General features: G+C 46.3%; 1 protein-coding gene across 1 annotated transcript; it reads right to left on the reverse strand.

Moving 5' to 3' along the window:
• tex2 (testis expressed 2) lies at positions 1-26,512 on the reverse strand. The gene is made up of 13 exons (XM_030346915.1): positions 26,045-26,512; positions 25,107-25,201; positions 12,183-14,094; positions 10,915-11,115; positions 9,625-10,000; positions 6,884-7,206; positions 6,438-6,581; positions 6,072-6,171; positions 5,047-5,167; positions 3,531-3,650; positions 2,995-3,204; positions 2,108-2,228; positions 1-1,361 (listed from the first exon to the last, which is right to left on the reverse strand). Exons 3-13 carry the CDS (start codon positions 14,067-14,069, stop codon positions 1,215-1,217), a joined length of 3,750 nt encoding a protein of 1,249 aa, XP_030202775.1. The 5' UTR covers positions 14,070-14,094; positions 25,107-25,201; positions 26,045-26,512; the 3' UTR covers positions 1-1,214.
• Positions 26,513-26,916: the final 404 nt, after the last annotated feature.

Genomic DNA, 26,916 nt, shown 5'->3' on the forward strand with positions numbered 1-26,916 from the left:
TTTCAAGCAAAAACGTTCTTTAATCAAGATCCAATCATTCTGTGGAACACTGCACAATGTGATAATTTCACCACTGCCAATAAACCACATGACCGACTGAACACGGCGCATTCGAAACAGACTGGCACAATGAGCCTCAATTTCAACAGGATGCAATCAATGTCTTCGTTGGATGGAATGTTTGGTCATCTATAAAGGCACTTGTGCCTATTACTGTAACCTTACATCCAGACAAATGTATTGGAAGTATACTAAAATGCAACATGTCTTGGCAAAATGAATCTGAAGCTCATGACTATTTGTTCAAACAAAGGGAGCAACAGCATTGGACAGGCAGTCTACTGGGGATATTGGACAATATGGCTGAATCCATTGATATTACATATTTTTTTATAAATGTCAACCATGATGTTCTTGTCTCTTGGTCCCTTAACTTACCTATCACGTCAGATTGCTCTTGCATGGAATGGTCATGTTTTTTTTTTTTTCCTATGCCATACATCGCGACATCAGGCTACAGTTCATTATACATTCATCGTTTGACTGGAATAGATGTATCTTAATAGCTATAGATTCATTTGTACATACAGACTAGTTGGTTGGAGAACTCACTAAAACAATGTATGATATCGACCAAAAAGTACCTGCTGAGATTTGTATAACTTCCTTTTTCCAGATGAGATTCATGACATTTTCACATAGCCTACATTAGGGACCCCCTTGCATCAATATGGTAGGAGCAGTATTGAGAGACAATAAAGAGGCCTATCAAAAAAAACCAAGAGTAAAGATTTTGGGTTTGTTTCGAAGAACTGAAATCAAACTGGATTTGATCGGTAAATAGGCCATAATCACGCCAAGACTCTGGCTGTTTGGTTTCAACTGTACATCACAGGTATCATGGTTCTCATTTGGGTAGATTCAACGTTCAACTTCCCCACTCCCAACTCAATGTATTCTAACGAGCCAAATCTAAATTGTATCATTCCAACTGACAAATATTGATGCAATTAAATTACCGGGGGGGGGGGTTAACAATGAGCTTGCCAACTCATAGTCATGGTAACTAGACAAGTCATTGCGCTGAGGAAGTGGAACAAAGTCATAAAACATGGACGTTTGGTCCACCTGAAGGTCGTGGTGGTGAGGATGCGTGTCCATGTCACTTGTTCAATAAATATCCATCGACGAATGCGTTTAAAAAATATAAGTCTTCACTCTGAGACTTCGGACTCTGTGGGCTCGGGTTCAGTCAAGGCATCGTTTGTCTCTGTAACCGAGTTGGCGTTGGAGCGTGGGTCCATGGCAGAGTGCATTATGGGAAGCCAGATGTCATCCATGTTTGGCATCACAAATATTTTCTGTTGGACAGCAGAAACAAAAAAAGGGGAGAGGATTGAAGTGCTGAGCAAAACAATTTACAAGACACAGGTATAAGAGCATATGCCCTGTTGTGAATCTTTCAATCTCTCTTGGCTTTTTGAAATAGGATTGTGCAACCTTTACTGTTGAGGAATAACTCGATTTGTGTGCACTAAATTGCATCTCTGATTTATGCTTGATGCCACATAGACTTCTAAACTGCCTATAACAGCATTTATAGAAACACATAGCTCTCCAATTGGTGACAACACGAAGCATTGTAGCCCCTTTGGGTTCCACTGGAGGCAGGCCTCTGACCAAAGATACATAATATTGATGTTGCATCACAACGAGATGAATACAGTTTCACTGCAATACAGACGGATTACGCCACCAGTCTCTGCCACAGGCCTGTTATCTGTTGGGAAAAGTGTCATTACTGGGACTTATATAGAGCAGTATGGAGCCACGGGCACATGGCTAAGTATTGTTGTGTTAGGAGGCAAGCCATTCAATCATTCTAAATTTCTCTTTTTATTAGCCAATTCCCATTTAATCCCTATCCTTGTCTCAGCTTGATAAGCAAGTTCAAGCGTTTGAACAAAATTACACGCCGTCTGAATGATGCATCCATATAATGCCAATGGGAACAATTCCAGTATACATATTCTACATACAGCTCATACAAACAAACATCTAGTTTTACTAAAGCATCTAGCTTTGAGGAAAACGATGTGCCGTTCACCTGGAACTCCTGGTCCAGTTTTTTCTCAATCCAGTCCGTCACATTGGCAAACGTGACCTCCCTCTCGCCCAGTTTCGGCCGCGCTTTCAGCTCCAGGTGTGGGGGATTTCGAAAGCCATACCTGGCGACCGAAAGGGGAAAATCTCTCAGAAGAATGTCTTCTAAAGTTACTTCTTAAAACACAGTGTTTGTTCGATATGTTAAAGGACACCAGGAAGTTGCTTGGGTATTTTCTTTCGTGTCTTTGAGCTGTGCTGGGTCACTTACAAACCTGAATTCTGAGAATAATAATTAATAAAAAAATATATATCCTTGTTTATCTGGTGTAGCTTTAGTTAGTAATATAGTAATATATTTCTTCACAGAGGTTAAGCAATTTGAGCAAGCATTGTGGTCACAGGGCTATTTTGAGAAATTCTGCTTAATCTCATACGTGGTTGTCATATCTTAACAGTGTATTCTTTGGAACGAATCAATATGAACCAAACATTAATCACTGATAATAAGTTGCAAACTGAATGCAGCGCCTTATAAATGGTCTTACTATCCAAATCGTCACATAGCATTTAAACTGCTTTTTTCTAAAAGCCCTGTACATTTTTCTGCATGCATTGCATGTAATTCTGCATTGCATGTAATTCTGCATTTAATTAATCAATATTTACTGCAACCCTTCGTGATTTGTATTCTTTATTTTGGTTAATAATGTTTCCCTACCGCATAAGATGAAGAAAAGCTGGCCACTACAACAGCATTGGTGTCAAACATAATCCTCTACCCTTTCATGACTGTGTTCCACCACCAGGGGGAAGTATTGTGCGCTTGTGGTCCTAAAATCACCATGCAATGATAATAAAGGACACATCGATAATTCGATAAACAACTACCAAATCCTGTCCGTGGGGGGCGGGGGGATGTTGACGGACAGCGTCCCGCGACACTCCTGCACCTCCACAGTGAGCAGCAGGGGCGTGTTTGACATCTCCTCGATCTTCTTCTTGATGAACTCCGTCTCCGTGGCCTTCTGGAAGTACTTGGACTTGGCGATCTTGTCCACAAAGCGCATGATCTTGCTGGGCCGGTGGCCTCCCATGTACCTGAGCAAGAGTGGTCCAAGAGTGGAGGAGGAGGAGGAGGAGGGACGGGAGGCTGGGAGTGAGTCAGAGTCATCATTTATTCATAACAGCATCTCTCAGCTTCAGCCATGGAGAGGACAATGTGAGTGTGTGTCATGTATAACATTAGCAGTGAGCTTTCAAAATGTGTGGGTTCAAATGAGGATGGGTAGCTGGATAAAAAATAGACAATATCTGACGTACACGGTGCGTTTCTAACAAACGTTCTATTAACAATGAAGATGACGATCAGTAGAAGTATCCTAAGTATGACGGTGATGATGATGATGATGGTGCAGCGGGCTCACCCCTCGCCTCCCGGCAAAATGGCGGCCTTATCAGCCAGGAGTTCGGCGGTGTCCTCCTCGTCAGAGGAGCCGGCGCTGGAGGACTCCTCGTCGCTGTCCGCCAAACAGTACGTCCGAGGTCTGGCCACTGAAGGTCACGCAAAAAGCACAGTAGCCATCAAAAGCCCTACAGCCACTGGGGAACAGGCCTATAGATCTATGAGATCAACGTCAGTATCTCCCTAGTCCTTCACGACATTTAAGGTTAAAGGGGAGGTTACTATTATGTTAAAGGGGCAAGTGTGTAACATTGAAACAGAGCATTTCTAAAGGGTACTGCAGTCCAAATTCACATTTTTCGAGAGATTTTTCTCCGCCCGCTGCCTCCTCCCCAGACTCAAAGCTCAGGCAGGTAGCCAGTTTGAGGACACTGAACAAACACGAGCACAAGAAAAGTCATGGCATCCGTCTTGAAATCCTACTGTCCCCATCTTTTAAATGCAATTCAACGATGGACCCATGTTTTAGTTCAGCCCTAGTCATGGAGCTTTGCGAAAGAGATCGAGGCTTTTTGGGTCATTTAGAATCCAGTACAATCTAATTCGATTTTGTTTGTTTGTTTTTTTCCATTGCCACACTACGCTGTGTTTGTTTATTCAAATTTCTTTAGTATCTGGCGACCCTTGGTACTCGGAAAAAAGTGAATCATAATACACAGGCAAACAAAAAAAGTTCTGACCCAGAACTGACATTTTTAATTAAAACATACTGGCATTTGCATTGTTGTATAGTAGTTCTAATAATAATAATAATAGTTGTTTGTGATGCTGTAAAGTATTAAGACTTAGCATGTTTCCTTAATCGCTGATGATATATTGTGGTAATTCTATGATAGTACAGTCAATTTGTTACATATAGGTTCTTTAACCACTATTCACTATTCATTCATTTATGTGACTTACAGTGAATTAAAACCCTTCAATACCCTAACCAATACAAAAACATCCTGTCCCTAAGTCAACGTTTGTTTACAGGTCTTACTAACTGAGAAGAAGAAAAATAAGATTAGGTGGCATGTCTCAAACTCACCATCCAGAAAACCAATACACAGGAGGCGGGAGGATCCAACCAGATGACCAATCAACACACGGACAGGGGGGGATGCCACCAGATGACCAATCAACACACGGACAGGGGGGGAAGCCACCAGGGGCCGAAACAACACGCAGTCAGGAGGCGGGCAGAAAGAGGAGAGAAATATACAGCTGCATTAGTCGCATTAAGGGGAATCCATCCAGTGCCCACTAGGCTCTCATAGCTTTTTGTCACATCTATTAATTTAGTGTTCTCCTCCACTCCCCCAAAACTCTTTTCTGATGTCACTGAATAATCATCAGTAATCAAAACATACAATTGCAAAGGAAGGAACGTCAAAACCCAAAGATATTGTATTCAGGTTTTTGGAAAGCAGAATCCATTTAAGATTGGAAAAAAAACGCAAAAAATCAAACTAGTTTAACGAAGAGCAAGGCCTCACCCATCTTTCCCCGGCTCCCCCAGACCCTCACTCTCCTTCCCTAGCCGGGCCAGGTTCATCTTGGTCTCCAGAGTCATGAGGAAGGAGCCGGAGTAGGATATCTCCAAGTCAAACCACAGGCCTGCAGAACCAGACAGAGAGACAAAGAGACAGAATGAGAGAAAGAGACATTGAGCGAAAGAAACAGAGAGGCCAGGAGAGAGCGGAGAGAGGGTCAAAGATCGAGAGAGAGAGAGAGAGAGAGAGAGAGCAGGCGGGAGGCAAAGAAACTTTAAGGTAAGAGGGTCAATAACTATAAATAACTCAGGATGAATGGCTGTTGATAATGACCTGGAACTTTTATACCTACTCCTTTTGTTTCCTTTCCCCGCTAAGACTCTATAGGGGTCCACTGTTAATGGTGGGTCTATAGCCCAATAGAGCCTGGAAATAACGTGCACATTGCCTTATCACCAGCAGTCCTCGGCCCCCGACCAAGCACTGGAAAGGTCAGCTCCGATGGGGCATTTGCTTGCTGTGTTGGCACATAGCCTGCTACTTCCCGTTCAAAGACAACCAGAAACCCCCTACTGTGAGCCGTAAATCCTCCACCTGGATGGCTGCCTGATGAAAAGTGCTGCCTGGTTCTATTTAATCTAAAGCCTTATTGCAGACATGTCCGGGAGACGGTGACTGAAGGGATTGAGCTTTGTATAAAGGGATCTGGTGAATGAATGAACAAATCAATCTGCATGCGTGTCGTGTTGGTTATGTTGTGTTATATTGGACCGAGGTGGACACAGCGAGACCAAAACAAAGGAATCATATTAAGGGCATAAGAAGAGGTAATGAGTTGTAACATCCAATTCAGCTGCACTGGAGGAGGTAATGGACGACATGAGCCTCGAAACATTCAGGAGAACAAAGGTGGAAGGAGAGATCACGTAGTTCCACTTTAAACCAATGAGACAAGCCGTGGCTCTGTGTACAAAGCTGTGCAGTGAGTAACATGACAAGATGGCCAATGATGATGTCGCTTTTCCAACCTTGGTGGTCCACAGAAGGCCTGGAGGCCTGCAGGATCTTTGGAATAGCGAAGCCCATGTCCAGTTCTTTCAGGGTCAGCTCGTTCATGAAGTACGGTAACTGGAACACACACACACACAACACACACACTATAAATCCCAAGACTGGTTAGAATGAGGGGGAGTTATACTTAAGTTAAGTATCAAATAGAGAATGCAAGAATAAACTTTTTTTTCATACATGAATAATCTTTTGCGTAAACAGATTGCCCTTTTGCCATTGTCCACCAGTCATTGTCCATTGTTTGAATTTATAACAACTATTTAAGAATGCACACTTATGTTGCCTTCTGGGTAGAACTGCTAGCTCAGCGTGGCGCTACGCACCCGGATCTTGCTGAGCTTCATCTGGATCTTCTTCGAGACCATGTTGGCCCAGTACTTCTCTCCCAGGAAGTCCCAGAACACTCTCCCCAGCAGAGCGTTCACCCACGCCTCAGGCTCCATGCGCTCCCCTTGACCCCGTGGAAACTGATGGAGGAGAAACATAAATGTAATATTTGATAATCGATGGAAACGTATGGATACGGATGGGGCAGCTGTCGAACCCCCTTGGTTTGCGTCATTCATTCATGCATCCCTCCACAGATGTTTCGACCCAGCCATCCATCCACCCACAAATGGATGCGTCCACCCATCCACCCCATGTGTTGATTCATACATGATTCCAACTACTTCCCATCACCCCACCCCTCCCTCGCTCCATCATCCCATCCACCCCTCCCTCCCTCCCTCCCTCCCTCCCTCCCTCCCTCCCTCCCTCCCTCCCTCACCCTCTTGGCGGCCAGGGGGCTGCTCTCGGGACTGTGTCGCGCTGCGGCTGCCGAGCTCTCCGTCTCGTCCTGGGGGTTGATGTACTTGGCCATGTAAACGTTGTAATCCAGCAGGGACCTTGGTCTGGCCCCCCCCGCCGCCAGGCCGGACCCCCAGGAGGGCTCTCTGTTGCGGGGCAGAGCCTGGGGCACCTCGTCCATGCTGCTGCGGGCGCTGCTGCTCCTGCTATCCGCCTCCCCCGGGCCTCCTCCTCCTCCTCCTCCCCCGTTGGCGTTGGCTCCCCCAGGCGCCGTAGTGCTACCGTGCGTAGACCCCTGGAAGCCTGAAGCCATGGTGGGGGACGTGAGAGGTCGGACCTCAGGGTCGTGTTGGATAACAGAGACTAAAGTCATCTGCACACTTAAAGCACAACTTGAGACCCAGTAGCTCATACTTTAAGCTATATTGGTGAAACAGTGTGGTCATGTTACATTAATGTAAGCCATTTCCACTCGTGTCTGCTGTCTTGGCGCTAATGATATGCTAACATTGGTAGGAAAACAGACCTATTTAATGGTATTGAGTATTTTAAGAGCTGATGTGCATTTGGACGCCATTGACAGCTTGATTTGCACCTGGACTTAACTACAACAAGGGAAAAAAAGTAATAGTACATTCACTAGAAACGTAATGACAACAATGCCTAGAAATGTAAAGCAGGGTTGTGTTATGGTGGTCTTGTGCGTGTGTTCATAATGCAGAAGCATGTACATGGCATGCATTATCAAATGCATCTGTAAACTGCATGTTCAACAATTTCCGGAGGCAGTGAAGTTGTTTGCATCTAATTGGTATTCTGACATCCGGCATAGCCTGCGTCATACCACAGTGCATTCATATATGCATACCTTGGGATGGATGACACACAAGCGTTCCCTGACTCATGCTAGAGAATCATGCTAGCCCACTCTTTCCCATTGTTTATTTGTGTACTATCAATGCTACATCCCAATTAAAAAGAAATCTGTCGTTCTGCTAATCCTAGAATGCTAGGTGGCATGCACCCTTTAATACTTCACTAAGCCCAGACTAAACGGTGCTAACATTTTCCTTTTTAATGTTATCTACCATCGTGCTACAACACAAGTAATGCAGTTGTTCCGGTAATACTCATGAGGTCCTCAGAAAGTAGCCTGGATATGACTGTGATCTGATGGGCCTGCAGGTATCAGATACTGGGAGGCAGCATTGACCCGGCACTGTCACTGAGTATGGGTGTTGTGTAAAAAGGAGTGTTTAAGGTGTGAGGAGTATGAATACAAGCAGGCAAAGGTGAAGTGTCTGATTGTGTGTTTGTGTGTGTGTGTGTGTGTTTGTGTGTGTCGGTGTGTAAGTGTGTGTGTGCTGTGCATGCATACATATGTGCATTCGTATGCTCTGAGGGGTTGCAGGAAAGTGTGTGGTGTATAGGGCGGTCGAGAGCCAATCAAAGGTTTAATGGGTCCACTCCCCAACGTCTGCATGCTTAAGCAAGATGCCCTACCAGCACCTTAACGGCATGCTTCTGAGTTTACTGTCGCAAGTGTCTGCTAAATGAACAAACAAGAATAGGAAATAGTATGCATATATATTGACATCTTTCTGATGGTGCTAACATCCACATCGCTTTAGACACAGCGACGATATATTTCCAGAAATTATAAAAAGCTCCTCCCTAACGGATGTTATTATATTCAGGGTGGGTTTACCTGCTGCATATTCAGCCTCTACCTCCTCGTCCTCATCTGCCAGAGCTGGTGGCCATTGGGGCGGATTCACATCGCCCTCGGGCTCTAGCTCTGCCCTTCACCACTAGCCTTGCCCTCGTCTGGTGCTCATTACGCTGCTCAGGGACTGATGCCAAGCTCGCAGAACACTGGATTAACTGTCTTTTTATAATTATCCATGTTGTCTGATTATACACGAGGGAAACAAAAAACTGGCTAGCCAATGGTGTGTGTCTGCATACGCTTTTATCAAAAGCGATGACAGTGAATGCCAATACAGGTCCCCAAAGGCTTTTGACATGAGCACTTTTGGCAGTGCAGAGTGAAACTATGACACACTGATTGAGTGGCATGTGATTGCTGAAATTTATAGTCGACGTGGTTCATTCCTAAGGTCAGGGTCAAGATCATCATGTGGCACTCTGGGAAATATGTGTGATGCATGGTCAAATGTTTAAACAAGACTCATCTGTAATAAATCGGCTCTCAATGAGCTATTGAGATTTAGAAGTCACAAACTTCAAACTGAATTCAACATTGCAGATATCATTGGTTGAGTTCAGTCTGTCTGAAACCCAAATATATTAAAAGTCCCTCAAACAAATCAATAAACTTTTACAGCAGGCTGTAATATATATAAAAAAAAATAGGCAAAAAAAAATAGGCTACAATAAGCGTGCAAATCATTGTGTTATCGACTCAAGACAAGCTTGTCATCGGTTAAAGACACACCTTCGAGCGGTTATGTTGTAATGGGGACGCAAATCCCTGCGGCACTGAGTGGAGCCAGGCCAGTCAAATATAATGAAAAAAGCCATAAGGAGCAAAAAGAGGAAAACATCTCGCCCGAGGATGCCTTCCAGTAGGTTGGTGTGGACATTGGGGATTGAACCTGACGCTAGAGTGTCTCTATATTATTTGTGTGGTGTATGGCATAACAGTGGCTGCATCAGGGCTTGGAGTGGAGTGAGGACTAGCATGATGTCAGGACTCACCCCCTTTACAGGCACCAGACCCCGACCCACCGCCTCTCCCCTCCCACCGCAAGCCGGACGCCAGCAGGAACCTCCTGAACCACTCCTCCTTGTCCCGGCCCGTTCTTCCAAACAGGAAGAGGGTGAGTCCTCCGCCGCCAGTACCCGCACCCCCAGCTGCACCCCCACTCGGAACCACAGAAGGGGGTCTCCTAGGCTCCTCTGCCTCCCCATTGTCCACTCTGTCCTCCCCGACCTCGGGCCTCTCGTCCCCAGCCTCGGGCCGCTCTCCCTGGGCCTTGGACATGAAGTCTTCCTGCTTGGCCAGCTCAATGCAGACGGGGTACTTTTTGTTCCACACCCGCTTCCTGGCCAGGCTCTGGGGAACCAGGTGGATCTGTGGGGCAGAAGGAGCTACGTAAGGACACGTATAAAGCTAGCCACCCCCGTTGTTGATATTATTACATTGTCATCATAACCGAACGTCAACAAATCGTTCATGTCATTCTTAATCCAAATCCAGTCCAAGACATATATCGGTATTCAATAACACCAAGAGCATTAATAATATAAAGCATAATAAAAAAGATAATCTGATTACCGCACGTTTTCCTTCTGTGCGAATCTGTTTCAAATCGTTACGTCCAAAATATATAAATAGATAATAGATAATATAAAGGTTTAGTCTTTAGTTGCATTTACTTTGAATGTTCCACGTCCACCCACTGCGGTACGACGTTACATAAGCCTGATGTAAGCTCATCTGTGGTTGCCTGACGAATCCAAAAGACAGCTGGCATTTATCAGCCCTGAGGTGGTCTGAACTCCTGGGCTCAACAGACACGCTGAGCCCCTGCAGGAGGTCACAGCTATCTCTGCACGGTGACCGGGGATGTTTATCTCAAGTGCTTTTTTCATATGTCGTGCAGGAGTCACTTGGCTGCGGTCATGTTGAGATGATAGCGAGATGGCCACGCCGCTTCCCTTTCACCGTCCAGTGGGAGTGCATTCAACTGGTTCACTCATAACACACACAGTGCCTACATACATAGGCGTGCCCAACCAAAAAACTCTTGACAGTATTGTGTGTCGACATCGGCCTAGGACAGACACGCACTCGCTCACTCAGCCTCACACTTCTCACACGCTCATAAACGACATAAACACCAATGTAACGGAGACCACCATAATTCCACCATCCATTCTAGTAAGCTTAATTGGGTTATCTCAAGGTGCGTCGAAACCTCCCAAAAATCGACCTCCAACATCAACACACATACACAACACATGCGCCCGCGTGCGAGGGAGCACCTTGCTGTGAGCCAGGTCGTAGATCTTCTGGCTGATGTAGCTGACGTCCGGCTTGGGCTCGTTGTGCGTGGCCCGCCGGGCGATGTTGTGGTTGGGCTTGGACAGACGCAGGACGGAGCCCTCCAGACGGACGTAGACTGAGTGGGTGTAGGTGGCGTGGTACGTCTCCGGGTCGTAGCTGCTGATCTCGTTCATCCAACCCTTGACCAACACACGCACGTGCAGGCACACACGCGCACGCACACGCACACACACACACACACACACACACACACACACACAAACACACACAGAGGATTAGAGATCAATCATTTCTTTATTTTTTACCTAGATACATTAATATATATATATATACATATATATATATATATATATATATAATTAAAACTAAAGCAGAAATTGGGTCGTACATATTGTGAGTGAAACTCCCGTCTAGCATCTATCCCTATCGGATCACAAGCAAGGTCATGTTAAGTTTACTCTTTGATGATCCTCTCAGAACCAGGTGTTCCATCCTCTTATTAAGAAAGCTACTTACACACTGTCTGAAAAACACCAATGACCACCAACATCGAGCCAATGGCCCATATCCGTTGTTGGTTGTTGGCTTGTGTTGGATGAAGTTCGGACAGCCTGCCGTCGAGAGTGTGACACGGCCTACTTCGTAAATGTTTAACTCAACTGAACTGGTTTACTTATATCATCTGTGATCATCAGCCATACAGAGACAGGCGGCATAGCATTTGGACCCTCCTCTTATCTGATTGCCCTGTGTGGAACTGCAACATTCCCTGGAGAAACAATACCTCAATATGCTGTTGCCTGTTGCTATGAACCTGCACAGCCTGCATGTGTATGCGTGTGTATGTGTGTGTATTTGTGTGTGTCTGCATGTGTGTGTGTGGTTGTGTGCGTGCGTGTGTGTTTGTCTGAGAAGCCAATTGAATTCAAACACCAAGGGAAATCTAGGAGATGGAGTCGCTACACCATGAAGACGGGTAAAGGTAGAGCCAGAGAGTGGGCTGGTTTTATTTGATAGAATGAGGACTTATATTCTAGCCGACACAAATCAGGTTTTTCCAAAAAATAAACCGCATGTTGTATGGTCTATTCTGCTCCACAACTCACCATGCCACTACTCACACTGAGGACAGTGTCTAACGCTGTCCACTCAGACATGGACTTACGTGTGTCTCTTATGTTACACAACCAATCATGTGGACCAGGGCCTAAATCCCCCCCCCCCCCCTCGCCGAGACTGATCCTACCTTGAATATACCCGGTTCCTGGATGTCGAGCTGGGCCGCATTCCAGTGATCCATCCTCTTCCTGCGTCGCCTCATTCCAGAAGACTTCCTGCTGGACGAGGACAGCCACAGCAGCAGTCCGGCCAGCATCACCCCGGCGACCGCCCCGTGCACTACGGCGCACGCGTACTGCGGCACGGGACACACCAGGTAGCAGTACACCACCTGCGCCAGGAAGACCAGGGCAGTGAAAGGCACAGCCTCGACCTCCGCCTCTTCCTCCTCCTCCTCCTCCTCTTCCTCCTCCCCCTCCTCCTCCTCCCCCTCCGTGTCGGGCTCGCTGCACAGCCCCGTGCTGGTGGTGCGCAGCTGCCGGGACCCCGGCCGCTCCCCGTCCGGCGAGTCCGTGTCGGTGCACGCCTCAAAGTCCCCGCCCTCCCCCAGGATGCAGAAGTCCTCGTCCTCCTGCCGGGCCACCAGGGCCGACATGGAGCAGCGGCCCAGCGTCAGGGAGGGCGACCGGGGCAGCGGCAGCAGGGCCAGCGCGGCGCCCTGGGACGCCGGCGCCAGGGCCGAGGACAGCGAGGGGAAGGAGAAGAAGACAGAGTGGGGGCCCTCCCCGGTGGGGGTCTCGTCCTCTTCGCCCTCCGGACAGTCCTCCTCCTTGATGCTGTAGTTGTTGTTGTTGCTCTCGCCGAGTCCGTTCAGCGCCGCCGCCGCCGCCGCCCCGCTGAGCTCCGACGCGCTCGACGACAGGGACCTGGAGCGATGGGCGCCGGCGCCGCCGCCGGCCAGGCCCCCGTACGCCGCCGACTCGTCGCCCATGATCTTGCTGAAGAGGTGCAGGGGGTCCGACATCACCTCCGACAGCCGGCGCTTGGTGTCCTCGATCCGGGCCTCCACCTCCTGCACCTTGAAGAAGGAGCCCCGCCCCTCGGTGGGCGTGAGCGGCGAGGAGGGCGCCGTCTTGGAGGAGTCGGTGACGGCCTGGGTCGCGGCGGCTGTGCCGGTGTACAGCCGCGGCTGGGAGAACTGCTTGAAGAGCTGCATGTTGCGGCGCGACTGGGAGGTCTGCGGCGGGGGGGGGTGCGCGTGGAGGGGCCCCTCCGGACCCTCGGGCTTGGGGGCGTCCGTGGACAGGGACTTGACGAAGGACTTCATCAGGTGTCTGTGGCGGGCGTGGTGGGGGGGCGTGGCGGAGGCCGGCAGTGCGGCGGCCGCGTCCCGCGGCTCCACGTCGCCGGACAGGGAGCGCACCAGGCTCAGGAAGGGCTTGGAGGAGGAGGAGGAGGAGGAGGAGGAGAGGGAGGGGCCTTTGGAAGGGGAGCAGGAGGTCGAGGAGGCGGTGGCCGCCTTCGAGGCGAGAGGCGGCGGCAAGCCGTCCGAGGGCCAGGAGGAGCTGGCCGGGGGGTTGGAGGAGGAGGAGCCGGAGGAGGAGCTGTAATGGGAGGAGGCGGCGATAGGCATGGCGGCGGAGGAGGGGGACTGTTGGAGGGGATGGGTGGGGGCGGCAGGCCTTCCAGAAGGTCTGGTGGTGGACACAGGCAGCGGCGGGGCCCCCCCGGCGGAGTGCTCCAGCAGCAGCTCCTCACTGGCCTCCAGGCCCCTGGTCACACCCTGCTCTTCCTCCTCCTCATCTTCCTCAGAAACACCTCCTCCCCCTCCTCCTGCCCTGTCCTCACACTCAGACCCCCCCGCCGCCCCCAGGGAGCCGACCAGGGGCCCATACAGCGCCTCCTCCTCGTCCTCCTCCTCTTTCCCCAGGGCTGAGAAGTGGATGGTGATGGTGTCCCGGGAGAGGGAGCGCTGCACCTGGAGCCGGGGGCCCGGGGCGTGGCGGGGGGTGGACGCCTGGGCATGTGGGCCCCCACCCCTGGAGCTGTTGGAGTTGCTGCCCAGGCTGGCCATCACCACACAGCACAGGCCTCAACGCCTGAAGAAGGGGAGAAGAGAGGGAGGTAGGGAGAGGGAGAGGGGGAGAGAGAGAGGGAGAGGGAGAGGGAGAGGGGGAGGGGGAGGGGGAGGGGGAGCGAGAGAGAGGGAGGGAGAGGGAGAGGGGGAGAGATGGGAAAGAGGGATAGATGGAAGGGAGCAGGGAGATGGTGAGAGGGATGGATGGGTGGAAATAGGGAGGCAGAGAGGGTCAGAGTAGCACCTTGATTCAGAACTCTTACGCATCAGCTAAAGACCAGCTAAAACCATCAGCAATCATTTATTACAGATTAGGCTGTGTCTGTGTGTGTGTTTGTGTGTGTGGACGGGAATGACATTGAGACGGTGGCGTTGGTGGTGACACAAATTGCCAATTTGAATAAAGCCGAAAGCACTGCCTTGGAGAATGAACAGAATGTGACAGTGTGACACACAACCAAAGAGACACAATACAAGAACAGCAATAGACCAGCCTCCCCGAGGCTTTATATTCATAAAGTGGTCTGGAGGACTATTTATAGTTTACCCCCTTCTCCTCCTCCTCCTCCTCCAGCCATCCCTCCTTCTATCATTAGCAACCCTGGCTGACACCCCCCCATCCCAGCACGCAGCCCTGTCCTCCCCCCAGACATGGGACGTGATCCCTGGATTTGTTCTGAACCTAGAGCTTTGAGTAGAGGGGGAAGGGGTCATCATTTAGGCTGCCTGTAACACCCAGTCCCATAGGGAGCAAAAATAAAGGGAGGTGGAGGGGTGGAGGTGGAGCGGCCCTAGCAAAGGTTGCCATGGGAAACCGCTTCTGTATCAGTAAAAGGCAGCAATGAGACACTTGGAAAACAAGATGTAAATCGGTTCCGATCTACAGATGGCGAGCTTGTGCTGGTTCCATCAACATGCGTCATCATCCCCCACACGATTGACGTTGCAGGCCAGCCCACATGAGCCAATATGGGCAAGCGGTAGTGACACATCAGGTAGCTGCTTAACGAGCCACCATTTCCTGCTGGGGGCTGTGTTATGGAAGGTCAGCTGCACGGGTCTATTGCACCTGTTTATTTCCGAAAAAACACTTCATCATCGCTGTGATCGACACGCAGATAGACCCACACATACACAACCAAGACACACACACAAGCTGCCAAACTGTTTCCTTGGTTTCAGGTGGTTGATAATGAAGGTTCAGTAATGGAGGAGGAAAAGGAGAGGGAGGGGCACCAAACTGAAATTATAATTGTGGAGCGCATGCATTTGTGGGTGTATGACGTGTGTGTTGGTCTGCGCGCGTGCGCGCGTGCGCGCGTGCGTGCGTGCGTGCGTGTGTGACTGTTTCTTTGTGTTGCATGGTGGTGAACATGAAAAATAGAAATACACATTCAATAGACAGACCAGACTCAGAGACAGCGTGACATAGAGAGAGATAATGATAGATGGGAGACAAAAAGAAAAGAAAAATGAAAGAGAGAGAAAATGAATAAATGGAGAGGGTCTGTGGAGGTCGTGGAGGACCCTCTACAGCCAACCACCACTCGATGAACACTCTAGTGGAAACTGACGGAAAGTAAAAGAGCCTAGGATTAGCCAGCCTTTGTGAACGATGGACCGGAGATGAGGGAGGGAAGGAAATAAAGAAAGAAAATATCTAATGAACAAACAAGGATCGTTGGAGAATGATTCAGAGAGAATTATAAATTATTGTGGGGGTAGAAACGGCTGAACCATGTGAATATAGTTTAATCTGATGGTTTGGAACCTTTAAGGGGTTGCGAAATGTTTGAATATTTTTACATTTGGGTAAAGTGTGAGTTTGCGAGTGGTATTTCTGCATACATTGGTTGAAGATATATACAGAGAAGTGAGTCAATTGGTTTTAAAGTAGAGAAGAGGAAAGGCTATAAGGAGAGGAGGAGGAAAGAAGGTGTTGGGAGGAGGGGGAGGAGTTTGGAGGAGAGGAGAGGAGCTTGGAGGAAACAAAAGGCGAGGAGAGGAGAGAAAAACTGAAAAGGAGTAAAGTGAGGTCAAGGAGAGGAGTAGGGTGAATGACAGAGGGAAGGTGAGGACAGGACACCAGAGGAGGTGAGAGGGAGGGGGAGAAGGGCAGAAAAGGGAGGAGGGGAGGGGGAGAGGGCATGGAGGAAAAATGGCAAGCAGACAAGACTCTCATCTAATTAATCCCAGCAGAGCCACTCCAATCATCTGAAGCAGCTCCCTGGTCAGAGAGGCCAGCGGCAGCCATGATGCTTGCTTTGGCCAGGGGAGAAATAAAGAAGCATGAAGAAGGGAGGCAAGAAGGAGGGAAAAAAGACTAATAAAGCTGAATGAACGACAAAGTAGAGGTAGAACCAGAGAAATATGGGAGTTAAAGAAAAAAAACTCGAAAAGGTTTTCACTTGTATAAGAACAACATTAGAAGAACACCAACTATGTGTTTTGTTCTGGAGCTGGTCGTAACTGTAAGCTAAAGGTGAATTCAAATTCAGATATTAAATTGCAGAATGCTCTTGCACCACTTCATCCATGCCTCATGTACCTGCTCTTGCTCTTCATCCTGCTTCTCGGACCTGACTGTTATTTATCACACAGGAAAAATCAAGGACCATAAAAATCGATTAGAATGAAATAGAAAGTAAATCTAAAGTAAATATAGTATTATGGCTTATTATTAAAAAAAAAAGTGTTTCTTTGTGTTGAATTGTAATGTTTTCAAATGTTGGTTAGTGTTCATTTGCGTTTTCTAAATAAACACATTGGGAGATAAGCCGCATTGCTGTATTATTATTTTTTTCCCTGTTTGGCTATGGCCATGGCCTTGTGTATAAAGGGGCTGTTGGCACTCTTCGCTCAGCCACTACATGTGTATTTGTTATAGATATATTTTTTTTTGCATAGAGATGGCCTTTATGGTTTTCTTAAAGAAAAAGGTTTAAAAAAAAAAAAAAATTAGTTTAAAAATAAATCATTTTTTCATCTTCCTCATATCAGGATCTTTTATAAATAAATCGGTGATCTTGTCTTTTCTCTTGTCCATTATGTGTCAGGAATATTAAACTTTTTTGAACAATCTTTTGCTGGCTTATTAATTTATTTATTATCATTGTTGTGTGTGGTGTCGTTTACTCTATTGTCATTTTTTTTTTACATTTTGTATTGGTTTGACAATAATTTTTATTTTACAACCTTGTAGTTATGCAGTATTAAAGACATAACTAGCTGGCAACTCTAGCTGCTACAAGTCTTGCCCTTCTTTGCTGTGATTGGCCAGTACTCGTCACCTCAATGTTTCCTTATGATTGGATGTGAGCTGTGATTGCGGGGAGTCCTGCCCTTACTGTTCTGTGCTGTCACCGACATGGAGTACTATGGCAACCCAATTAATGTTGCTGTTCAAGGCCGGTAAGGTAAACCTTCTCGGACCCTTGTAGTGTAAAGGCCTGTTGTGTTTGACGAACTGTTGATGTACCAATCGACAATACTATAATTTATAATAGTAGTATTTAGTGTGCCACTACTTTTGTACTTTTACTCAAGTATGATTCTGAATGCAGGACTTTGAATCGCAAGGATGCGTCGACCACAGCACAGTATAGGAGTTGCAGCAAATAAGGAAACGTAAGGAAAGCAAAGAACAAAGAGCTACTGTCTTATTTGTCTGCCACAACTATTGTGGATCAAATTTAACAATAGTTAAGCAGAACTTGCTGGTGGGATGACTGAATTGCAGCAATAAATGCATGGACAATTCTTTCTACCATCTTAACGCTGTTTTTAATTAAGCGATTTCTCTTCAAAGGCTTAGTTGGGGTGAGAAAAGCCTTAGGTTGCCTTTTCAATGCAGCCATGCCTTTTCGATGCAGGAAAAATCCTGCTTCAAATGAACAACATGCATTTCCTTGTCCCCCCTCGTTAATGGCCCGTCACTCCACTTTAATTGGCAATCAGATTATATTTGTTGCTAGAGAAGGAGATACAAGGTCAGATTTTTTTTAAATAAAGCAATCACTGAAGATTCACCATATCCTGAAAAGGAGATTGATATGACCTTGTGGATACTGAGAGATATGTTACACTTCCTCCTATCCAATCCAAATGAATAACTCTCTGATATACAGGACTATGAACAACACACGATAAATGTCCACAATTTAGATCCTTGAGTTAGATGCTAGGCTGCCTGATATTGACGTGTACAAACACTGTAAACAACTTATAATAAAAGTTATAAAAAGTTTCTGCTAAATGTCTAAAATAGAGAAATATAATCTGTTTACAGAGCAGATAAAAAATAATCAGCATAAGAAAATATGCGCAATAGGCAGTAAAAGAGATGAGTCTACATGGTTTTTGAAACCTTATGAGTGTTAAGTTCGTCCATCTCGTTTCCTTGCTGCTAATTGGACCACTCAATAACACCAAATTACAACTCTTGAAATAAAAGATAAAATTACTAATTCCATTACCCGAGTACTGCTGCTGTACCATCAAAACATGGTTTACCCGTGATTTACGTTTTCCTGGTCATTTTCAGTCCCTCCTTCCCTTCCTTCCTTGTCTAGACAGATACTATTCATTACAGGCCTTCACTTTGTTTGATTGATGGGCCATATGATTGGACTGTCTAGTCAAGGACTTGTGAATGTGCGCATGTGTGCAGGTCTATTTCTATTAAAAGACACTGGAATTCTCGAAACAGGGAATTAGCTGTTGAGGTAGATCTTAAGCATGGGAAGCTATCACACTTAAAATGTAGGTTTCTTCAGCCACGTGCATAGGGGCTAGACCAAGCCACCGCTCCTTTGCCCTTATTTGTCTAGGTGCCCCTTTAGCCAAACAAAACATTGACACAAAACAGTTGTATTGTTACTAATGCAGAAGCTGTTATTTATATATATAGAACTTAAAATATATCAAAGCAAACTAAACCGCTGTTATCAATTGAAAGGCAAATTCTTGTTAATTTACATGTCTGAAAAAAATCCAGTCATGCTTCGATTGAGCCACGGCCCCTTACAACGTTTCTACACGGCCCTGGTTTTTATAATGATCATTAGGCCTCAGTCAATATGATCCAATAAAATGCATTATAAGCATGCATTACATAAATAGGCAGTAAGCTGTATTCATTGTGGACAGTGAATCTGCACCCTGCATGAACTGACACCCACGTGGAAGGTGGACAAAGCTTAATCAATGAAGATAGAACTGTTTGCAACTAATAGGCTCTCTGAAATTTAACCTGCTGAACCACAGCGACGAGGCGGGGAGAGAGAGAGAGAGAGAGAGAGAGAGAAAGAGAGAGAGAGAGAGAGAGAGAGAGAGAGAGAGAGAGAGAGAGAGAGAGAGAGAAGCAGCCTTGGGTCCGTAGCTCTGTGTTTATCACCTCTGTATCCAGGCAGAGGCTAATCCATGTTTTTGGTTTCAGTGTTTACTGCTCAGGTGATTGGGATTCAGAGGAGAAATCTGCCCCCAGAATATAAACGGGACTGCTTTAAAACACTTAGCTGTTAGCTCAACAGTAGCATAGCATTCATTAGCAATGTTCACGTTGCTAATGTTTTTCATTCCGCCTCACCAATAAATCAAGGAATAGTTGTTTAAATAGGATGGTACACATCAGTTGCACAACACAGGGAGGACCAAAAGAGGAGGGAAGGATGGAGGGAGAGACAGCAGATAGTGAAGAGGAGGGAAGGATGGAAGGACGAAGACACAGCAGACAGAGAAGAGGAGGAGGGAAGGATGGAGGGAGAGACAGAGAGGAAAGGATGGAGGGAGAGAGAGTTTTGATAACAACAAACACAACTTTTTCATTGTCATTAATGGAAAGGACTTTTCACATTTTACAACTCTGTCCCTCCCCTTCCCTGACACTTGGAGCCAGCAGACCACCTCAATATATAGCATAAAGCATGAAATTAGAAAGGCCAGGGTTAGAGGCGCAATTACCATGATATGCACTCTCGGTATTTGGTATGACGGTCTTGAGTCATTGGATGAAAGCCAGCCCCAAATGGCATAAATGGTATGGATGTATTTTTTATCTTTGTGTGCTAGAAGCGAGGCAGTATTTGTGCAGTGTATCTTGTTTATCCCTGTCCACTGGGGAGACAGACGGGGCCCTGGTTTGTTCACCTGCTCTCTGCTCATTATGTGACTGTGTGTCTTTGTTTGTCTGCCTCTTTGTCTATTTGTCTGTTTGTCTATCTATTTGTTGTATCATGATCGCTCTCTGACTCACCCTATTCTTCTTCTCATATCAACCTCCCCACTAATGCCATACTACCCTCCTCTCCTCTTCTATTCCTGCCTTCTCCCTCCTACTTTCCTCTTCTCTCTCTATTCTCCCTCCCTCCATCTTTCCATCCTCCTCTCTATTGTCTCTCCCTCCACCCCACCCTTGTTCTCTCTTTTGACTCTCCTTCCATCCTTCCATCATGCTCTCTATAATTATAATCTTTTTAAAAGGTACACATTGATACCGATCGTAGGGTACTGCAGTCTAAATTCGAAGTATCGGAGAGGTTTCTGCCCACCCCATACTCCCCAGACTCGAACCATAACAAATCACTGTCATTTTATGTTTTTGTAAAGCATATAGGTTACATATAGCTCTTTTAAAAAGAAGAACAAAATCACTTGTCTTTTTTTATTGTAGGTTAGAGCATAACAGAATGATATTACCTGGCCCTGTCCTTCTACTCATCCTTTGAGGCAGATGATGAAGAGGACCTGTGATTAAGGGAACGGCTGGTAGAGAGTGGCCGTGTGGGCTTGTAGAAGATAGAAGGTACAACATTGTGGGCTAGAGTCTAACGCCCCCCTGCTTTAAACCTCGTCCAGGACATAATGACCTGCTCTGGGCAGCCGGCCAAACAGCGGAGAGAGGTGGGACACAGGTGGGACACAGAGGAAAGGAGGCGAGGACGTATGTGTGTGTGTGTGTGTGTGTGTGTGTGTGTGTGTGTGTGTGTGTGTGTGTGTGTGTGTGTGTGTGTGTGTGTGTGTGTGTGTGTGTGTGTGTGTGTGTGTGTGTGTGTGTGTGTGTGTGTGTGTGAGAGGGAGAGGGAGAGGGAGAGTGAGAGCAGGACCGTTAGAGAGACTGTGTCAGTAAGTGAGTGAGTAAGAAAGAGAGACAGAGAGAGAGACACAGGAAGGGAGAGAGGACGAGAGAAAGATAGATAGTGCAATGGAACAGGTATGTACATGACAGGTAAGTACTCAATTAGATGGACATTTTCAGAGGAAATTTTAATTTTTCGATACACACACACATTAACGTACACACATACAGTCTGAACATATAGGCCTGCAATGCAATTAGCATCTAGGTAGCCGCATTTGCAAACAGTGTTGAACCGGGAGGAGGCCTACAAACAGACAGGACTGGTGAGAATCACAACACATTCCAAACTCGATAACAAACAACATCTAGTAGGCGGATATAATGCCCACACTCCTGAGCCAGACCGGATCAAACTAGTTTACTCTGTCTTTCTCTCTCCCCCTCTCTATGTCCCTCTCCATCACTCTCTTTCTCTCTCTCTCTCCCCTTTCTTGGTCTATGTCTCTCTCTCCATCCATCCCTGTCTCTGTCTGTCGCTCTCCCTTGATCCCACTCTCTGTCTCTCCCTCTCTGTCTCTACCGCTCTGTCTTTGGGCGTCGAACATCAAACCTCACCATCCACATCAAGCACTAGTTGCCATGACGACGGTGAAGCTCTTCATCTGGTGCTGCGCTCGGTTCCTTTGTCCTCTTGTTCGGCAGCTCCACAACACCCTGCCACCTCGCTCTCCACCAGTGGGTTAGCACAAGCTCTCCAGTGAGGAAGCTTCAATGTGTGTGTGTGTGCGTGTGTGTGTGTGTCTGTTTTTGGCTGTGTGTGTGCTGTGTTTTTATGTGTGGGCTGTGTGTGTGTGTGTGTGTGTGTGTGTGTGTGTGTGTGTGTGTGTGTGTGTGTCTGTGTGTGTGTGTGTGTGTGTGTGTGTGTGTGTGTGTGTGTGTGTGTGTGTGTGTGTGTGTGTGTGTGTGTGTGTGTGTGTCTGTGCATTTTGATAAGTGGGTGAATCCCTAATTTTGAGTGTGAGGAACAGTCCAAACATTATTGTGTGTTTTGATTATTATTTAGAACTACACTTGCATTGAATGAATAACCAAGCACTACCTAACGCGTGATTAAAAGTCCTTATCCACTATGGATGATGGCATGGATGTAGTCGAGAGACTCGGTAGAAACAGAATGCGAGCTAGAGAGCAGAAATTTAGAGGATAAACAAAGACAAAAAATGTATTGAAAAGACCAGCAAATATTTGTGTGCGAATACAATACTGAACAGCACAATACGCTGATCATTTCATAATGTAATTGTCATAAATCTGCTGTGTTTAGCGGGGACGGGCTCAGTCTGTGTTTTGTGTGTAAATCTCTGACATGGCAACAGCCAGCATTGAGTTTAGTCGGTTATTATGGATGGGCTTTTTCCAGTGCTTCACTTTTAAAATGATTATCTTAGGGGCAGTGAGAAATAGTAGGGAAGAATGGCTGGGCTCAGACACGCTTGTGTTTACAATTTACTTTGCCTTACTTTACTCTAAAACCACACTAAGAAATTAAAGGAATCAAGTATGCCAAAATTGGCTTCTAAATATCGTCTCTAATTTGGATTTGATAGCACTGCAGGGACGCAGTCATAGGGCGTCCAAAAGATAGCACATATTACAGTAATTACAGTTACATTACAACAGGGATGACATGGGGAGATATGGCTGACAGTGACTGCAAACAGAAATGGGTTTAGCCTTTTCTCCATGCCTGTGTTCAGATATACACAGTCACACACACATACACAAAACCACAGATACGTGCAGAGTCACCACCTGACACATACAAGAACACATATGCAGAGACACAAACACACACACACACACACACACACACACTCAATATCCCACAGTCACACACACACAGACCCACAGACCCACAGACCCACAGACCCACACACACACACACACACACACACACACACACACACACACACACACACACACACACACACACACACACACACACACACACAAAAACAGTCACAAAGAGACAGGAAACTCTCTCTCCCTGGCTTCAATTGTGCAGTATAATTGAATAGCTGCTATTCTATGTGTGAAGTGGCGCAGCCCAGCACAAGCTAACAGCTAGCGGGGTACATAAGCCCTCTTGCAACGCAGTCTCAGACTGCAAGGTAATCCCACTGTAATGGATGATATCAGGATTTTAACAGCTGAATAGCATTCACTCAAAGAAGGGGCTAGGTATGACAAGAAACGGTGATTAGGAGCAAAAAGCAAATAAGGAAAGATATGTATTTGCATGGCACAGACAGAAACAGACACAGACAGACACACACACACACACACACACACATACGCACACACAGACATATAATATAAAAAAACAGAGACAAACATGAATAGAACTCAGACTGAATTGGACCTATAAGAGTGAGCCAGTGGTGTTTGAACGCCACAATAGGTTGAAGAAGGTCAGCAATCACCTCAGCTCACAGCAGCTGGTGAGTTGTTTTGGCTTTTTTTGTCTTGGGATTCAACTTAAAATATTTTTTCATACCATTCCATACCGTTACCAGGACACATACAATTGAGATCAAAATTCCAGTAATTGTATTTGAAACATCCTTTGGTATCAAATCTGCGCTGGTACACCTTAACACTTTACTTTTCTTGTCAGATCCACTATATCTTTGTTTTTGAAAAACTCTGTTATGTTGTTGCATTCATTTGGAACAGGAAGTCATTGTTACTCCTCTAACTTGCAACTTCCTGTTATTTCTTTGCGACCAGACGGTGTTTCTCTCACCCTCTCCCTCTATCTACCTCCTCCCTCCTAAACAAGAGCAGATGTCTATATGATGAAGCTACTGTTATATAGGATATAACTCATTGTCATTGAGATGGCTTACTCTGCTGCGTGCTGCCCTGGTTGATAAAAGGTGGAGGAACATATACACACTACTGCACTACCAACATGATGGTGTCAAGCCCAATTAGCAGAGACCTGTGGCTTGTTGGCGGAGTTACAGGTGAGCAGTACTGTTTCATGTTGACAAACACACACACACACACACACACACACACACACACACACACACACACACACACACACACACACACACACACACACACACACACACACACACACACACACACACACACCACACACCACACACGACTCAGTCTCTTAGAGCTGGCTGGACATAGAGTGCCATGGCAAGCTATACTTGTTTAGCCCTGCAGTTCAGCCTGAAAAACAATTCAACACAAATAACTCCCATCGTGGTATGCAGCATGCTGCGATAAACACACAACTGCACAAGCATCATTGATCCCATACTGCCCCACTAGCATACAGCCGTGCGCTAAAGGAGACGTATACACATGCATTAGGCCAATGCCTTTCTAAGGTTGTCAGTATTAATCACCTTACATATTATGTAAGGGTCTTGAGTACATCTTCAGATCGGGACTCGGCTACAAAATATACAGACTGAAATATAAGGCAAAGATGACCTAATGTCCCCTTATGCTGGCTTCTGCTACTCTACTGCAACTAATAGAATCAGTGGAATCACATGTTTTATTGTAAGGTGAAACAAACAAAACCAGATGTGTGTATATATGGTGGGACATATGGTGTGTGTGTGTGTGTGTGTGTGTGTGTGTGTGTGTGTGTGTGTGTGTGTGTGTGTGTGTGTGTGTGTGTGTGTGTGTGTGTGTGTGTGTGTGTGTGTGTGTGTGTGTGTGTGTGTGTGTGTGTGTGTGGGGGGGAGTGGCTGTTCAAGGCCACAAGTTGGATCAATGGCCGTCACACACACGCGGTTAAGGTTAAGGTCAATCGAGAAGGGGCAGTGCGAGATGAGGGGGAGGAGACAAGAGGAATGGAGAAGAGTGGAGTTGAGAGGAGAGGTAAACTGAGAGTAGGAGGAGAGCCGAGAACTTGATTTACCTACCTTTTGATTTTAGTAGCATTCAATCTTCGTCGGCAACGCAGGCTGGATTAAACCAGACACACACCACACACTCATGGACCATGACGCTACCAGGCCTAGCAGAAACAGGCAAGGTGTATTTAAATGGTAGAGGCCATTGACAACGCTCAGACTCATATCATCAATGCTTGACACAACAAGCGCCAAATATGTAGTTTCTATTTTCATCTAGGCACCTTTATAAATCACTTGCATAATCATTAAAACGTTAATTGAACAGCACTGTGCAACAGCGTCAGGGATGGGCTGTTTTTTTTTCAGTCAAGAGATGAAAAGTAATTCAAAATGAAATAGTTGGAATAGCTGAGTAAAGGACAGCCCGTTTAAAGACTCCTCCAAGTCACCCAACCAGCCCCATGAACTGATAATAAGCAACAGTAGGCTTTATACCACCATAGCTTTTTTGCTTATAGAGGCTGATAACCTGAGCTGGCTTTCAGAAAAGTCTTGTTATGGGATATAATAAATCACTTCACCGCCAGACATCCATGGCCTACGTAGTCTAGGCTGGGGCTAACGCCATCACGGGTTTTCTAGCTGAATGTCATGGTCATGGACGTTAGAAATGTTCAGTAAAACGTGTGATTTTCTTAAAGACAATAATGGAGCAGCCGACATTTAAGCTAGTACAGTCTGAAAACCCCAACTGTTGTATCGATGGGATGATTTTTCCCACCCTTTATGTGTTTTCAATATCTCACTTATATTGATAACATAATGTATTCACGGTTTGTAAGATCGTAACAAAATGTATATTTTGTCCCCTATTCTTGTTGTATTCTGCTCTATGATAGTCTGAGTCTGAATAAAGTGGGCAACCGTTGACCAAAAACAGCTGATAAATAATGAAAGTGTACGACGGAAACAACCAAAAAAACGGATTTGACTCTTCTTCCTACCTTGTCGTCTCTTTCAGTCGGAATGATGATACCCTCTTCGGTGTGTTGGGTTAGCTGATAATCACCGTATCGATAGAGGCTTCCCAATCTTTCACCCCCTGCGCACAGTGTTGTTATGTCGGCGAATCACTCCTGCAGCCCTCAATGACAGCAGAGTTGATGCTCGGCGGGCGTTTCTGCACTACAGACTAGAGAGCTGCACATTGTAACTAGGCGAGAGAGGAGACTGAATTGTATCGTTATCCCGGTCTACCACATCGCAATTTCCAGTCTCTTACCTCCTTTTAGATGTGTACACCAGTTAACAGTCCCCAAGGCAGAAAGACTAACAACATGAAAAAAATAACAACAACGACAAGAAGACTAAATATGGAGTTTTGAAGAATAATTAGACAAAGCAACAACCAAATATATAACGGAAACGTTTACAACTCTATCAGAAGTCCCTCCCTCTATCTCGCTGCTAAACCGATGTAAGTGAAAGTCCCTCCCTCTCTCGCCGCTAAACCCATATGTGACTCCCGCCCTCGCTTTCGCCAATAACGCTGATTTGGAGCATCCCTTTCCAAGCATTCCGGCTTGAGATAAAGACGCCTGGGAACGAGGTTGCTATAGAATGAAGAGCTGCTCATTTTAACCAACTCCGTCGAAGGAAAGAATAATCAAATTTGATCCGACTATCAAACAACCGTGGTAGCAGATGCTCAGTTGTCAAGACGCTCACATGGGTGTGGATAATGGTGACAGATAAAGGAAACTGGGCTTGTGCGTGGTTTGGGTGAATGGGATCATCATCGCCAAACACACACATCACAATCGCTAATCAATAAGAATAACTCGAACACATAATGCTCTGATCTACGTTTTACCTT

The sequence above is a fragment of the Gadus morhua genome, chromosome 2 (assembly GCF_902167405.1).
Source record: "Gadus morhua chromosome 2, gadMor3.0, whole genome shotgun sequence".
NCBI lineage: Eukaryota > Metazoa > Chordata > Actinopteri > Gadiformes > Gadidae > Gadus > Gadus morhua.